Here is a 14,813-nt window from a genome sequence, read left to right as displayed (position 1 = left end):
AACTGATTTAGTCGTAGGAACTCATTTTCTCCAAGGTAATTTCTGGAGATTTCCCTAACCTCTCTTATCAAAAGGTGTTTCTTAGGTCCTTCCCAATCTCCGCCCTTTTCCACCCACCCTCCCCATCCCTTGATACCTCCCCCTAAAGTAGTGGTAGTGGCTGCTTGAAGAGTTACTGTGTTGTGTGCAGATGACAGTCACAAATGTTACTGCAGCTCTATGGGGTAGAGGAGGTCCTGTAGCAAATGCATACCCCCATGAAGGTTGACTTACATTGTGGCTAGACTCCACAGCGCTACAGTTCAACTACCCTGAGGATTAAACGTGTCTTTACAAACTGGCCTGTAAGTCTAAGCATTTCCATTTCCATACTTACAGGGCAAGGTCTACGTATACATGTTATTCCCATAATATTGGATTTTCTTCAAAGGCAAGTATTTAGTGAAAGGTTTGGTGGGCCTTGAAGTATACAAACTCACAAAGTGCTTTTATAGAATGTTGACACAATTTTTTTTCTGCTTTTGGCGAAGTAAATTCACATAACATAAAATGAACCATTTTCAAGTGTACAATTTAGTGGTACCTAGCCCATTCCCATGTTATGCAATCACCACCGCTACCTAGTTCCAAAATCTTTGTAAACCCCAGACACAACTGATTTCTAAAAGGGCTCACTCCCCAAGCCTTGAGGATTGTGCCAGGCCTTTTCCAACAAAGAGGCTGTGGAGATTACTTCTAGGATGCTAGCAGCTAGGGTATGAAGCATCTCAAGGGGAAGCAAGTGTGTGGTAAGTCTTCCTGGTACAGGGCTGCAAGTTTTTTCTATCACTCTTCTAAACTAACAAATACTAAAACTCTGTCATCAACCCTATTGTTTATCTGACATAATTGTTTCGATCATACAGAGTTAAAGCAGAAAGAATACTGATTGTGAAACCCAGAGTAGAAACATAGCCCAGAACCAGACATGCACACACAAAGCCTTGTGGACTTGGGGCAGCAGGGCAAAAACCAATGAACCCAGAGTTGGAATCCAGGTTCAACATCTTTGCTGAACTGATGTTTTTAACCTTGAAATAAATTTTAGTTAGGCCAGTAACTTTTAAGTCTCCCCATATGTTCACCTGTGGAAGTCAAACACCACCTATACTCAGTGCAGTGGAATGAGAATTCATAAACACCTAAAAGGCCCCTGTGCAGTGCCCGGTAGGTAAGAGCACTGAAATACTGGGGTCCCCCTGCTGAGGCATGAAACTATGACACCTCCCTAAGGTACTCACTGGGATACTTAAAATGTAGGTAACCACTGCTGGAAATGTGGCATTTTTATCTCAGCATTCTTTCAGAAATAAGAAATATAGATTGAGGCATGAGGCCAAACCCCTCCATTTTAAAATATGAGAATTAGGGATCACAGTGGAGAATGCATTCATGCATAACTAGCAAAGCCATTGCTTGAACTCACATCTCTTCAATGCCAATTTAGCCTCTTTTTCATGCTGAATCCAGATTAAGTAACAGGGCTCTAACATATCACGTGTACTCACAGGAAGCAGGAGCCATGACCTTCCAATCCAACTGCCTCTCCTATTTGGCTGCTTCTCCAGAACACTCCCACGCACAAGCTCCTTTTGAGGCCACCCTTAAAGCCTCTACCCCCTCAGCCACCTTGAGGCCACCATGCCCGTACCTCTTAATATTTTTTCTGGACCCACTAAACCCAAAGCATTCAAATTCACAGTTTTGTAGCTCCCAAGAATACTATTTGCCTAAAAGACGTGTGTCACGATACTATACATATCCTTACTTTCCAGATCCCTGACCTTATCTAAGAGGCAAATTGCCATTCAATTTTAGACTCTGTAAGAAAGAGAACCTATGCAGACCCTTCTGCCCTCAAAATAAAACAGAGACAGACATCACTCGACTTATTTTGAGTTTATTTACTTAGAAGTAATCAGTTAAAAGGTGGGGGGGGAAGCCTGAGTTTGGCATGAGTATTACAAAGCAGAAAATTGACAAAAGATGGCAGTATACATTCATCTCTACGCTCACACGCTGAAAAAGAGTTCATAACTTCACCAAGAGACACAGTTCAACTTTGCAAACAATTTGCATAGCTGATAACTGATGAAAGGCAGATACGTAAGGCAATGCAAAATCTTGGATCCCAACTGTCTCCATAAAAAATGAACGATCTGGGGAAAGATTCCTAATCCACCTCCTCAATGGTGGGGCCAGACCCAGAGCCCCCTTTAGGGGCCTGGGCCCCAAAGCCGCCAGCCCCGGGGCCACCCGCCCCCTGGTACAGTCCGCTGATGATGGGGTTACACACCTGCTCCAGCTCCTTCCTCTTGTGCTCAAACTCGTCCTTCTCGGCCAAGGTGTTGGCGTCCAGCCAGGAAATCACCTCCTGGCACTTGTCCAGCACCTTCTTCTTGTCGGCCTCGCTGATCTTGCCCTTCAGCCCCTCATCCTCCACGGCGCTCTTCATGTTGAAGGCGTACGACTCCAGGGCGTTTTTGGCAGACACCCTCTCGCGCTGGACCTCGTCCTCGGCTTTGTACTTCTCCGCCTCCTGCACCATGCGCTCGATCTCCTCCTTGCTCAGCCGGCCCTTGTCGTTGGTGATGGTGATCTTGTTGGCCTTGCCCGTGCTCTTGTCCATGGCCGTGACGTTCAGGATGCCATTGGCGTCGATGTCGAAGGTCACCTCGATCTGGGGCACTCCCCTGGGCGCCGGTGGGATGCCGCTCAGCTCGAAGCGCCCCAGCAGGTTGTTGTCCCGCGTCATGGCCCTCTCGCCCTCATACACCTGGATCAGCACGCCGGGCTGGTTGTCCGAATAGGTGGTGAAGATCTGCGTCTGCTTGGTGGGGATGGTGGAGTTGCGCTTGATCAGGGCAGTCATCACGCCCCCAGCCGTCTCCAGCCCCAGCGACAGGGGCGCCACGTCCAGCAGCAGCAGGTCCTGCACGTTCTCAGACTTGTCTCCCATCAGGATGGCTGCCTGCACCGCCGCCCCATAGGCCACCGCCTCGTCGGGGTTGATGCTCTTGTTGAGGTCGCGCCCGTTGAAGAAGTCCTGCAGCAGCTTCTGCACCTTGGGGATGCGGGTGGAGCCCCCCACCAGGACCAGGTCGTGGATCTGAGCCTTGTCCAGCTTGGCGTCGCGCAGAGCCTTCTCCACGGGCTCCAGGGTGCTCCGGAACAGGTCCGAGCACAGCTCTTCGAACCGCGCCCTGGTGATGGACGTGTAGAAGTCGATGCCCTCGAACAGGGAATCGATCTCCAGGCTGGCCTGAGTGCTGGACGACAGGGTCCTCTTGGCCCTCTCGCAGGCGGTGCGCAGTCGCCTCACGGCCCGCTTGTTCTGGCTGATGTCCTTCTTGTGCTTCCTCTTGAACTCCTCCACGAAGTGGTTCACCAGCCTGTTGTCGAAGTCCTCCCCACCCAGGTGGGTGTCCCCGGCCGTGGCCTTCACCTCGAAGATGCCGTCGTCGATCGTCAGGATGGACACGTCGAACGTGCCCCCGCCCAGGTCAAAGATGAGCACGTTGCGCTCCCCCTTGCCCGTCCGGTCCAGGCCGTAGGCGATGGCGGCAGCCGTGGGCTCGTTGATGATCCTCAGCACGTTCAGCCCCGCGATCACCCCGGCATCCTTGGTGGCCTGGCGCTGCGAGTCGTTGAAGTAGGCCGGCACAGTGATCACCGCGTTGCTTACCGGGTGGCCCAGGTACGCCTCGGCGATCTCCTTCATCTTGGTCAGCACCATCGACGAGATCTCCTCGGGGTAGAACGCCTTGGTCTCCCCCTTGTAGCTCACCTGCACCTTGGGCTTGTCACCGTCGTTGATCACCCGGAAGGGCCAGTGCTTCATGTCCGACTGCACCACAGGGTCGCCAAATTTGCGGCCGATCAGCCGCTTCGCGTCAAACACGGTGTTCTGTGGGTTCAGCGCCACTTGGTTTTTGGCCGCGTCGCCGATGAGCCGCTCGGTGTCCGTGAAGGCCACGTAGCTGGGGGTGGTGCGGTTGCCCTGATCGTTGGCGATAATCTCTACTTTGCCGTGCTGGAACACCCCCACGCAGGAGTAGGTGGTGCCCAGATCGATGCCAATGGCCGTGCTTTTCGCCATGCCGGTGTCCTGCCCTCTCGGCTCCGCAACGAACTTCAGACCTGAAAACGGCCAACGAGTCCAGCGACGTGGAGCTCGGTCCTTTCGGAATCCGAAAACGGAACGCGCCGGTGCCGCTCGGGGTGGTCCTCGCAGATAGTGTGTCTGCGGAAGCTGCGCTCACCAGCCGCCCAAATCCTAGCAGCTCTGTCCGGGCTCTCCGTTTCTCTGCGGGCGGCTCTGTGTTTATGGTTTTTCATCAAGCTCCGCCTTTTCCCTCCTCAGCCAGTCACCGAGCTCAGTGGGGCTGCCGGGTCGGGAATATTCCAGGGGTTTCGCCTCAGGTCCTACCCCCCGGCTTTCTGGGACCAATCAGCGCCCTGAGTGTTGCCGCTCCCAGAACTCTCCAGAGTCTTCTGGGGCTTGCTGGCTGGCACTGGCTCGGGGAGGGACGGTGGGTGGGGAAGGAGTGGGAGGAGCTTGCGGGTCCGGTGGGGGGCGGGGGCGATGACGTCGTCCCCGCAGTTGCGTTACAATGGAGATGCTGCTTCTGACCTCATGGGCTAGGAGGGAGTCAGGATGACCGGTCTGGGCCCGGCTCAAAGTTGTAGGGCAGGGCGGGTGGGGGGTGGGGGGACACTGGCTGTGCAGTTTGGATATTGAGGGAGCCCCAAGTTATAGGCGCTCCGCAAAACGAACCGTAACAAACTGCATCGAAGGCGGCGGGACACTAGGTGAGCCACGAGTACTCTGTTTGGAATGGGCTGGGAATAGGCAAGACGAATAAGTCCTTGTTTGAGGAAGTGCTGGAAAGTTCTCTAGTTTGTTTAAATCTAAGGTATGGGGATGTGGGCCAGCCAGGGAAGGGGGATCGTTTAAGGACCTCAAAGGTGGCTGGGATTGGTCAGAGCTGCCAGAAAAAAGTGAAGGAGCTGGTCTGTTATTGTCTCCAGATAACAGTTGTTTTACTTGGGAGAAGATTAGAGAAAGAGACAGCCTTAGAGAGCACCACCTCACCTGAGAAAACTCATGAGGGCTTGATTGGGTTCCTAGCAGCCGTCTTCAGACTGGCCCAAATATACTCCCAGCAATCCCTAACAGAGGGTAAAAGGCGATCAGCAGGGTTGCTAAACCCACGTGACTGATGTCTCCTGTGGCGACAAGAACTTCAAATAATCAGAGTTCAGAAGGAGACAGGTACAATACCAGAATAAAAAAAAGTCACAGACAGAGGAACAGGACAGTTGAGTCTGGCCCTGTGAGAAATTGAAAAGAGCATATGACGCTGTCCTAGGAGTTGGCTAGGAGTTCTTCTGTCTACCTTGTACATAACCTTGTCTGGAAGAGATGTTTGCACACACAGTATGTGGCAGGATTATTCACAATAGCCACAAGGTGGAAGCAGCCCAAGTGCCACAGAAGGAATGAATAAAGGAATGTGGTATATACATACAATGAAAATTATTCAGCCGTAAAAAGGAAATTCTGACACACGCTGTAAAATAGATGAACTTTTAGGATATTATACTAAGTTAAATAAGCCAGTCACAAAAAGAAAAACAGTGTGTAATTCCGCTAATGTGAGGTACCTAGAGTAGTCAAATTCTGAGAGACAAAAAGTAGGCCAAAAGGTCCCTGGTGGCGCAGTGGTTGAGAGTCCGCCTGCCGATGCAGGGGATACGGGTTCGTGCCCCGGTCTGGGAGGATCCCATATACCGCGGAGCGGCTGGGCCCGTGAGCCATGGCCGCTGGGCCTGCGCATCCGGAGCCTGTGCTCCGCAACGGGAGGGGCCACAACAGTGAGAGGCCCGCATACCGCAAAAAGAAAAAAAAAAAAAAAAAAAGTAGGCCAAAAGGAAAACCACTAGTAGGCTAATGGTTTCCAAGGGCTTGGAGGAGGGGGGAAATGGGGAGTTGTTTAATGGGTATAGAATTTGTTTTGAGAGATAAAAAATTCTGTAGACTGGTTGGGCAGCAATGTGAATGGACTTACGACTGAACTGTATGCCAAAAAATGGTTCAGATGGTAAATTTCATGTTGTGTGTATTTTACCACAGTTAAAAATAAATAAAAATTAAAAGTTCTCTCTGAAATTTTATCTCATTCTTTTCCCACAGGCCTAGGAAAACCATGGCTGCTGCTAAGGGAACAGCCATTGGCATCGACCTGGGCACCACCTACTCCTGTGTGTGGGTGTTCCAGCATGGCAAAGTAAAGATCATCGCCAACAATCAGGGCAACCGCACCACCCCCAGCTACGTGGCCTTCATGGACACCGAGAGGCTCATCAGCGACGCGGCCAAGAACCAGGTAGCCATGAATCCCCAGAACACTGTCTTTGATGCCAAACGGCTGATCGGCAGGAAATTTAATGATCCTGTAGTGCAATCAGATATGAAATTTTGGCCTTTCCAAGTAATCAATGAAGGAGGCAAGCCCAAGGTAATGGTGTCCTACAAAGGGGAGAAAAAATCTTTCTACCCTGAGGAAACCTCTTCTATGGTACTGACTAAGATGAAGGAGACTGCTGAGGCTTTTTTGGGCCACAGTGTCACCAATGCTGTGATCACCGTGCCAGCGTACTTCAATGACTCTCAACACCAGGCCACCAAGGATGCAGGTGTGATTGCAGGTCTCAATGTGCTAAGAATTATCAATGAACCCACAGCTGCTGCCATTGCCTATGGCTTAGATAAAGCAGGGCAGGGAGAGGGACATGTCCCGATCTTTGATCTGGGTGGAGGCACATTTGATGTGTCCATCCTGACCATAGATGATGGGATTTTTGAGGTAAAGGCCACAGCTGGGGACAGCCACCTGGGTGGAGAGGATTTTGACAACAGGCTTGTGAGCCACTTTGTGGAAGAGTTCAAGAGGAAACATAAGAAGGACATCAGCCAGAACAAGCGGGCGGTGAGGCGGCTATGCACTGCCTGCGAGAGGGCCAAGAGGACCCTGTCGTCCAGCACCCAGGCCGACTTGGAAATTGATTCACTTTATGAAGGCTTTGACTTCTACACATCCATCACCAGAGCCCGGTTTGAAGACTTGTGTGCAGACCTGTTTAGGGGCACACTGGAGCCTGTGGAAAAGTCTGTTTGGGATGCCAAGATGGATAAGGCTGAAGTCCATGACATTGTTTTAGTAGGGGGCTCCACCGGCATCCCTAAGGTTCAGAGGCTATTGCAGGACTACTTTAATGGTCGTGATCTCAACAAGAGCATCAACCCCGATGAGGCAGTTGCCTATGGGGCTGCAGGACAGGCAGCCATTTTGATGGGGGATAAGTCTGAAAAGGTACAGGACATTCTTTTGTTGGACGTGGCTCCCCTGTCCTTAGGGCTGGAGACAGCTGGGGGTGTCATGACTGTCCTGATCAAGCGCAACTCCACCATCCCCACCAAGCAGACGCAGATCTTCACCACCTACTCAGATAACCAGCCCAGCGTGCTGATCCAGGTGTACGAGGGCGGGCGAGAGGGCCATGACGCGGGACAACAACCTGCTGGGGCGCTTTGATCTGAGTGGAATCCCTCCTGCACCCAGGGGAGTGCCCCAGATCGAGGTAACCTTTGACATCGATGCTAACGGTATTCTCAATGTCACAGCCATGGACAAGAGCACAGGCAAGGCTAACAAGATCACCATCACCAATGACAAGGGCCGGCTGAGCAAGGAGGAGATCGAGCACATGGTTCTGGATGCTGAGAAATATAAAGCTGAGGATGAGGTCCAGAGAGAGAAAATTGCTGCAAAAAATACCTTAGAATCCTATGCTTTTAACATGAAGAGTGCTGTGAGTGATGAAGGTCTACAGGGCAAGATTAATGAGTCTGATAAGAAGAAAATACTGAGTAAATGCAGTGAGGTCCTTTCATGGCTGGAGGCCAATCAACTGGCTGAGAAAGATGAGTTTGATCATAAGAGAAAGGAGTTGGAGCAGGTGTGTAACCCAATCATCACAAAGCTCTACCAGGGAGGATGCACTGGGCCTTCCTGTGCAACAGGGTATACACCTGGAAGGGCTGCCACAGGCCCCACCATTGAAGAAGTAGATTAATCTTTTCTGGAGCTGGAGGGTTTTAGGGTGCCTCTAAGATGAATTTTGTTCCCCTCATCTTTGAACATGGTTATGATTCCTGAATTGACTGGACCTGAAGCTAAGTTACCATCCCTTTTGGATTCTGATAGAGGAGTCTTATATACCATCTTTTCACACTCCAACATCCTGTTTCTGACTCTGGGTTGAGACTCTTAGGAAAACTAGGCCTCTCTCTGAACCATTTGAAGAATTTGAATGTCTGTTATTTATTTCCAGCCTCCCCAACTTTATTCTTCCTGTGTGGATGGTTATCTGTCCCTCAATAAATTTGTTCCTAAAGCAAATTACTTCTGGTATTTTTAGACTGTGAGTGTATCTTATAAAGTAGGGAAAAGGAGAGCTCCTGGAGAGAGCGTCTGTGGTCTGTTTGTGAGCTTATTATGAATGATTAAGCTGATAAGTCCAAAGTATTTGAATTTTCATGAGCTAATTGTTTCAAGAAAAAACAACTTTTGATCATCAGGCACCTTTAGCCCCAGTTACAGTAGTTACTAATTAGTTACTGCTTATATTCAGTGATAGACTGATTTCTGTGCTTAGGGTTCAGCTGCTTCCAGGGGTGGGTGGGTGGGGGCCGTGGTGAGGGCCCAAACTTCTGCTTGATGTCCTGATGTCACTTACAGGTGGGGCCTAGGAGATCCAGCGTCTGTGCACTCACAGAGTTCATTATACAGTCCTTTACATGCTGAAAATATTTCTACAACAAACTCCTAACAAATGTGTACTTTTATGCAAGATGAGAAATGGAAGATGTATTACAATCTTATTCCTTTAAAAAATATTTTCACCGATTGTGTCATAATATCGCATACTCATAAAGCCTTGGGGACCTGAGTATAGAAGTACGTGTAACTGTGTAACTGCATTTGTGTCCCTTTCTGTTTGAGAGGGAAATATTTTTTAAGTGAAAATATTAGAATGGGTATTTCTAGCCCCGAGCCAGACTGTTTGGTTTTACTCAGTCCTTTACAGGACAGTCCTAGGCAAAACCGTAAAAGAAATGTGGACCGAGAGAGTAATATCTTTATTGGGAACCTTTGATAAAATCGAGATATGTGCGCAGGCTCCTCATCTCCGGGACTTCTCAACATTTTTTTTTTCTTTACTTTTATCAAAGTGTACCATACATAGAAAAGTGTACAAATCATCATGGGGTTTCACAAGCTCCCCAGCAGTTTGCAATAGGAAGTGTCTTTAGAGTATGAGCAAATCATGCTGGAACTGTACTTATTGTCATAGAAAGGAACAAAAACCCCTGAGAGGCGGTGAGCCACCCTCCCCGACGCCCGTGCAGCAGCTGGGGCCCGCGCCTGCGCGGTGGGAGCCTGCCACTCCGGGAGGAAGTCGGAAGGCGATCAGTTCCGCCCCTTTCCCGGCTTTGGCGTTCCCCTGGGCTCTACCCACCCCGACCTCCCCGAGCCGCGAGCCCGCGGGGCGCTGTCCTCCACCCCTCGGAGCTCTCCGCGGCGCTTCCCGTAGCGCCTGCGCGACCCCGCCCCGCCCCACGCGCAGGTTCGTGTTCCAGTTGCCGCCAGGCCTTCGGTCCACTGCGCCCGGCCCTCGCTCTCCCGGTCTGGCGGGCGCCCGGCGGCGCAAGCACCATGGTAGGTACCGTGACGTCACAAGGGGGCGCCTTCGGGGAGCGCGGGCGGTTGGGACGGTTGGGGGCGGCGGGGGGTCCCTCTGGGGGCTTTGTTCTTCTGGGCTGGCGTTGGGCCCTAGGACTTTTCCCTCCATCCTTAGTTCCTGCGCCTCAAGTTCTTTGAGGACAGACCTGGAAGCAAATAGGAATTTTTCCCCCCATGAGAAAAAAGGAATTAAAAAACAGAGAGTAGGCGGAGACAGCAGTAGGAACAGCTAGACCTCGAGGATCATTTCCCTGACGGAGAACAGGCTCCGGGAGGGTGCGGGTGGAATACTTTCTACAGTTCTCTGGGAGGCGTGGTCAGGACCCTGGGAGAGGTCGTCCGTTGAGAGACGAGCCCGAGGTGTGTAGCGCAGAGCCTCTCTCTGGGGCTTTAGGTCAGGGGCTCGAGGTAGTGTGCATAATCATCTGGGCTCCAGCTGTTGATCCGAGTGTTCCTGTGAAGTTTTGAGAACTGCCAGAAATGTGGCGGGGATCCCAATACCAGTATTTGGTAATACTAGCAGGGGGACACGCCTCTTACCATGTCCCTTCCCATATGATGGTTTTCCCCCTCTCGCCCAATAGCTCTTCTATTCCTTTTTCAAGTCCCTTGTGGGCAAGGATGTGGTCGTGGAACTCAAGAATGACCTGAGGTAGGTACCTGTTCTGCCAAGTCTGTAGGAGGTCGATGTGCCCAGCGCCCTGGAACTTCTTTAACAAGTATTTGAGGGCTAGGCAAGGTGGGAGGGATCCAAAGGAAATAAATGACTTGTGCCTCAAGCTTACAGATTAGCTGAGGAGTTGTATCTTGTATTGGAAAAAAAATACAAAGAACTGTGTAAGTAGTAAGTACTGGAGAGAAGACAGGGCACACGCATCAATAACATTTTTTACAAAACCTAGTTTTGTTTTTCTGATTATATACTCCTTTGACCCAACTTCTAGAAATGTAAGTATCGGTTCCTCAAGTAAAGATGTGTGTACAAAGATGTTGGTAGATTTTTTTTTTTTGTAATAGCCAAAAGTTGGGGGAAAATTAAAAGAGCCATAAATAGGGAATGGGTTAGATTGTGGTATTTCCATATAGTATAGCTGTTCACATAGAAATGAGATGTATTAATATGGAAAGCTGTTGCAGAATAGTATATGTGGCATTATCTCCTTTTTGTTGAAGAAAATATAAAAGGTAAACAGAAGACCAATGCAGCCCCTTTTGTCCATACTGCTTTTACATCCCCTATCCCCTTGTATCATTAGCTTCTAGTCATTTTTCAGGAGTTGGATTAAATGCTGTATCCTTGGACTTTCCTGGTTCTTCTTCTTCTAGCCAAGTAGACTCCTCCTTTTCTTTTTTTTGGCCCGTGCCACGCAGCATGTGGTATCTTAGTTCCCCCACCAGGGATTGATCCTGTGCCCCCTGCATTGGAAGCATGGAGTCTTAAACCACTGGACCTCCAGGGAAGTCCCTAGCCAAATAGACTCTTCTGTCAAAGAGTCTTTTCTCCTTCCTAGTGGGTGCTTCTCAAGTTGTGATTTCATAGAAGTGTATTTACTGTTTAGGATCTATCTTTCCTACAGGGCCAAGACCATGTTTAAGCTCACCACTGTGTAACTAATGTCTAGCACAGGCCTGGTATCAATATATAGTAGGTGCTTAATAAATGTGTGCTGAAGGAAAAAAAAATAGCCAACATTTGAGAACCTCCTATAGACTAAGAACTACTCTGAATACTTCACATTTGTTAATTCATTTAATTCTCAGAACACCTCTACATGACATATACTACTGTTCCTGTTTTACACATGAGGAAACTGAAGCTTGGATAGGTTAAGAAATTTGATTAAGTCTACACAAATACTGAAAGACAAAGCCAGAACTTAAATCCCATTCTGTCTGCCCCCCGACCCCTTTTTAAAAATTAAAAACAGGGTCATAATTTCTATGCAATTGTGAAACTTGCTTTCACCTAATGGTATGTTGCGGATATTTTCCATGTCAATAAAGTTGATATTTAACGTTTTAACGTTCTTAATGTCTGAATGGCATTTTTCTTAGCTGGCTAGAACTAATTTAACCAAGACCTTGCTGTGGGACACTTAGGCTGTTTCCAATTATTTGCTTTTATAAATGATACTGCCCTGAACATCCTCATGCATACATCTTTGTATACATCTCATTTCATTAGAAAAAAAATCCTTTAAGTGAAATGTACATTTAAAATATTGATACATATTATCTGATTGTCCTTTAGAAAGTTTGAATGAATGTATTCTCTCCCCAATTGTTTCTTCTTCATTTCTATGTGAGACAATTTCTTAGTGGGGGAGGCATTGACATGGCAGGGAACGGTGAGGCAAGGGATTTGCCTTTTAGATCAGCGATTTCGATTTATGGCACTGACAATGCATGTGGTATTGATGGCATATATTGATAGATTGGGTCCATATAGAGACAAGTGTGGAAAGCACAACTACCCTCAGCAATTCTGTGAGATGACTTGTTTTTTTATTTTCCTCTTCTTCCTGGGTCTTCCACATGGCAAGAATAACTGTTATGTTATAGCCCCAGAACCTAAAGCAAGGACTTAAAAGGTTCGAAGGTAATCCATTGGGTTGGGAGAAGAGCTCTTTCTCTTGTGCTGGTTGTCAGACCACTTTTGTCCTAAATATCTCATTCTAAAGGGACTGAAGGAAATGTTACCACCTTATGCAATTCCTGAAAGTTACTGCATTGCTGCAGTGGGTGATAAGGCGCTGTCAGAAGTTTTTTAGCAGCCAGGGATGTGGTAAAAGCACCACTGAGGCAGTTGGTCTCAGACACTGGATTTCAGACACTTAGAATTTTACAAAAATTAGGGCCAACAGAGAACTGACAACTTGAAGTTTGGCAAGGTAAGGATATTTTTTAAACTGCCATTTATTAACAATCATATTTTTTTAATACAAAAAAAGGAAGGGCAATTAAAGAGCAGTTATTCTTAGGAGGAAACCAATGACAACCTCCAGCACACTATATACACACTACACTAGCCTGCGTTTCCTCTTTTGTCATGGACTTATGAAACTTTGAGCGCACATCAGTATTTGAGAACCAGTTCTAAGGAACTTAGAATCTGGTGATGACATGCAGAATGGTTCGGATGAAGGCAGCCAGGTTGGAGGCTGGCCTGGATTGAGATGTAAAGTCATTAGACCTTGGTTTGTAGAAATCATACTACAAAGAGAATTACAGAAATGTTAGAAAGACATCAGCAAACCATAGGGATTCATGGGACATGGAGGGTGGAGAAGTACAACTTACAGGATTTGAGGTTGTGAGACTTCGTGTTGAAACTATTGGCAGAAATGAAAGGATTGGGAGAGGTAGCATGGCTTGGAGCACTGGTGTTTAGATAGCATTCCTCTTTAACATTGCGGGGGGCTCAAGGATTGAGGAAGGGGGAGGACATCCCTGTGCCTGCATCATCGAGAACACTGCTAGCTACCTACTTTACCTACTTTACATATGAGGCTACATACTATTCCAAAGCAATAGTATTTGAAACTAGCTGGTGGTTCTGGGGGTTGGACAGGCCTGAACCAAAGTCTCTGTTTGTTCTAAACGTGGGCAAGTTATAAAACGTTTCTGAGCCCCTGGATGGTTAATAGCTACCTTATGAAGTGGCTGTAAATATTACAAATATGCAGAATACAGGTCTAGCCCATACCAGTTGTTTAATGGTAGCTACTGAGAGTGAGTTGGTTTAGGGAGAGGAGAGGTTATCTTAGAGGTCTAAAATAACACACTGCTGTTTTTCAGAGGTCTAAAATAACACACTGCTCTGGAAGCAGCTACTTTCCTAGTCCAGAGCTTAGACATATCCCTTTTTGGTTTTGCCTTTTCTGGTTTCCTCAAGTCCTTTATTTCCCCCAACCATGCTCTTATCCCTGCTCTGCAGTCACCCCTATGTTGACTTTGGTATAAACTAATTGGGTTTTACCCTCTCTCTGCCCCTGACAGCATCTGTGGAACCCTCCATTCTGTGGATCAGGTGAGAATATAATAAGGGCCCTGAATGGGGTCGTGGGGACGGAGATGGGAGAGGTTAAGGACTGCGTACACTCGTCTTGTCTCTAGGTCTAATGATGGCGTTCATCTTCTTTTCTTAGTATCTCAACATCAAACTGACTGACATCAGTGTCACAGACCCTGAGAAATACCCTCACATGGTGAGTTGTGGATGGTAGAGAAGAGGAAACATCTCTCAAAGCAGGAGGTCCCTGGGTGGATAGAGGACATTTTTTAAGGGTGTTCTCACATTTGTCTATCTTTGTCTAGTTATCAGTGAAGAACTGCTTCATCCGGGGCTCAGTAGTTCGCTATGTGCAGTTGCCAGCAGATGAGGTCGACACACAGTTGCTACAGGATGCAGCAAGGAAGGAGGCCCTGCAGCAGAAGCAGTGATGGCTCCTCCTCCCTTCCCCCTCCTTCCACTGGTGACCCTTAACCTCATGTCCCAGCCCGGGAGGCCTCCCTCCCATACTTGAGGTGTTGTTTGTTTCTACATAGCAAAGGCTTTTTTTTTTTTTTTTTTTTTTTTTTTTTTTAAGGGATGTGGATGAGAGGAATAATAGTAGGGAGCAACTGTCCTCTGTTGAGAAGGGGAGGAAAAGTAGGCTGGGGAACCGCGAAGCCTTCCCTGTCCCCAGCACCTGCCTTTCTCACTTCTTCCCTGGAGACGGTGGGAAAATCTCCCAGATCTCTCCAGGGTAGCACGTGATTCATTTTGGGGATGGAAGGAATCTGTCCCGCATCGGGAATAAAATTTATGACGAAATTCTGGTTCTGTGTGTGTTTTGGGAAGGGGGCTGGAGAATGGGAAAGGGGTGCTAAATTCATCTAAGCCCTGTTACTCTCATTACCCCAGCCAAGAATCCAATCCATCCCAGCATTATCTGCTGCTACTCTCCTTGGTATAAACCATAT

The 14,813-nt window shown here is 48.3% G+C and overlaps 3 protein-coding genes across 3 annotated transcripts; 2 read left to right on the top strand and 1 right to left on the bottom strand.

The window, feature by feature from the left end:
* Nucleotides 1-1,923: 1,923 nt before the first annotated feature.
* Nucleotides 1,924-4,358, bottom strand: LOC132497783 (heat shock 70 kDa protein 1B). The gene has a single exon (XM_060111272.1). The coding sequence runs from the start codon at nucleotides 4,136-4,138 to the stop codon at nucleotides 2,213-2,215; it is 1,926 nt and encodes a 641-aa protein (XP_059967255.1). The 5' UTR covers nucleotides 4,139-4,358; the 3' UTR covers nucleotides 1,924-2,212.
* A 398-nt stretch (nucleotides 4,359-4,756) lies between these two features.
* Nucleotides 4,757-8,472, top strand: LOC132496775 (heat shock 70 kDa protein 1-like). Its single transcript, XM_060109279.1, is given in 3 exon segments — nucleotides 4,757-4,851; nucleotides 6,236-7,589; nucleotides 7,591-8,472. Coding segments are annotated over 2 exon segments (1,929 nt in total). The 5' UTR covers nucleotides 4,757-4,851; nucleotides 6,236-6,248; the 3' UTR covers nucleotides 8,179-8,472.
* A 1,091-nt stretch (nucleotides 8,473-9,563) lies between these two features.
* LSM2 (LSM2 homolog, U6 small nuclear RNA and mRNA degradation associated) lies at nucleotides 9,564-14,664 on the top strand. Its single transcript, XM_060111093.1, has 5 exons — nucleotides 9,564-9,824; nucleotides 10,433-10,500; nucleotides 13,848-13,878; nucleotides 13,997-14,056; nucleotides 14,166-14,664. Exons 1-5 carry the CDS (start codon nucleotides 9,822-9,824, stop codon nucleotides 14,289-14,291), a joined length of 288 nt encoding a protein of 95 aa, XP_059967076.1. The 5' UTR covers nucleotides 9,564-9,821; the 3' UTR covers nucleotides 14,292-14,664.
* The last annotated feature ends 149 nt before the right edge of the window (nucleotides 14,665-14,813 follow it).

This window comes from Mesoplodon densirostris, chromosome 10 (assembly GCF_025265405.1).
Source record: "Mesoplodon densirostris isolate mMesDen1 chromosome 10, mMesDen1 primary haplotype, whole genome shotgun sequence".
Classification (NCBI taxonomy): Eukaryota; Metazoa; Chordata; class Mammalia; order Artiodactyla; family Ziphiidae; genus Mesoplodon; species Mesoplodon densirostris.
Note: the sequence above shows the minus strand (reverse complement) of the source record. Positions and strands in the feature narration are given on the sequence as shown.

Bases quoted from the DNA above. Each gene is read 5' to 3' on its own strand.
- LOC132497783 (XM_060111272.1), bottom strand. From the start codon at position 4,138: ATGGCGAAAAGCACGGCCATTGGCATCGATCTGGGCACCACCTACTCC.
- LSM2 (XM_060111093.1), top strand. The intron at 10,501-13,847 runs GTAGGTACCTGT...TGCCCCTGACAG, and splicing joins GAACTCAAGAATGACCTGAG to CATCTGTGGAACCCTCCATT. The intron at 13,879-13,996 runs GTGAGAATATAA...TTCTTTTCTTAG, and splicing joins CCCTCCATTCTGTGGATCAG to TATCTCAACATCAAACTGAC.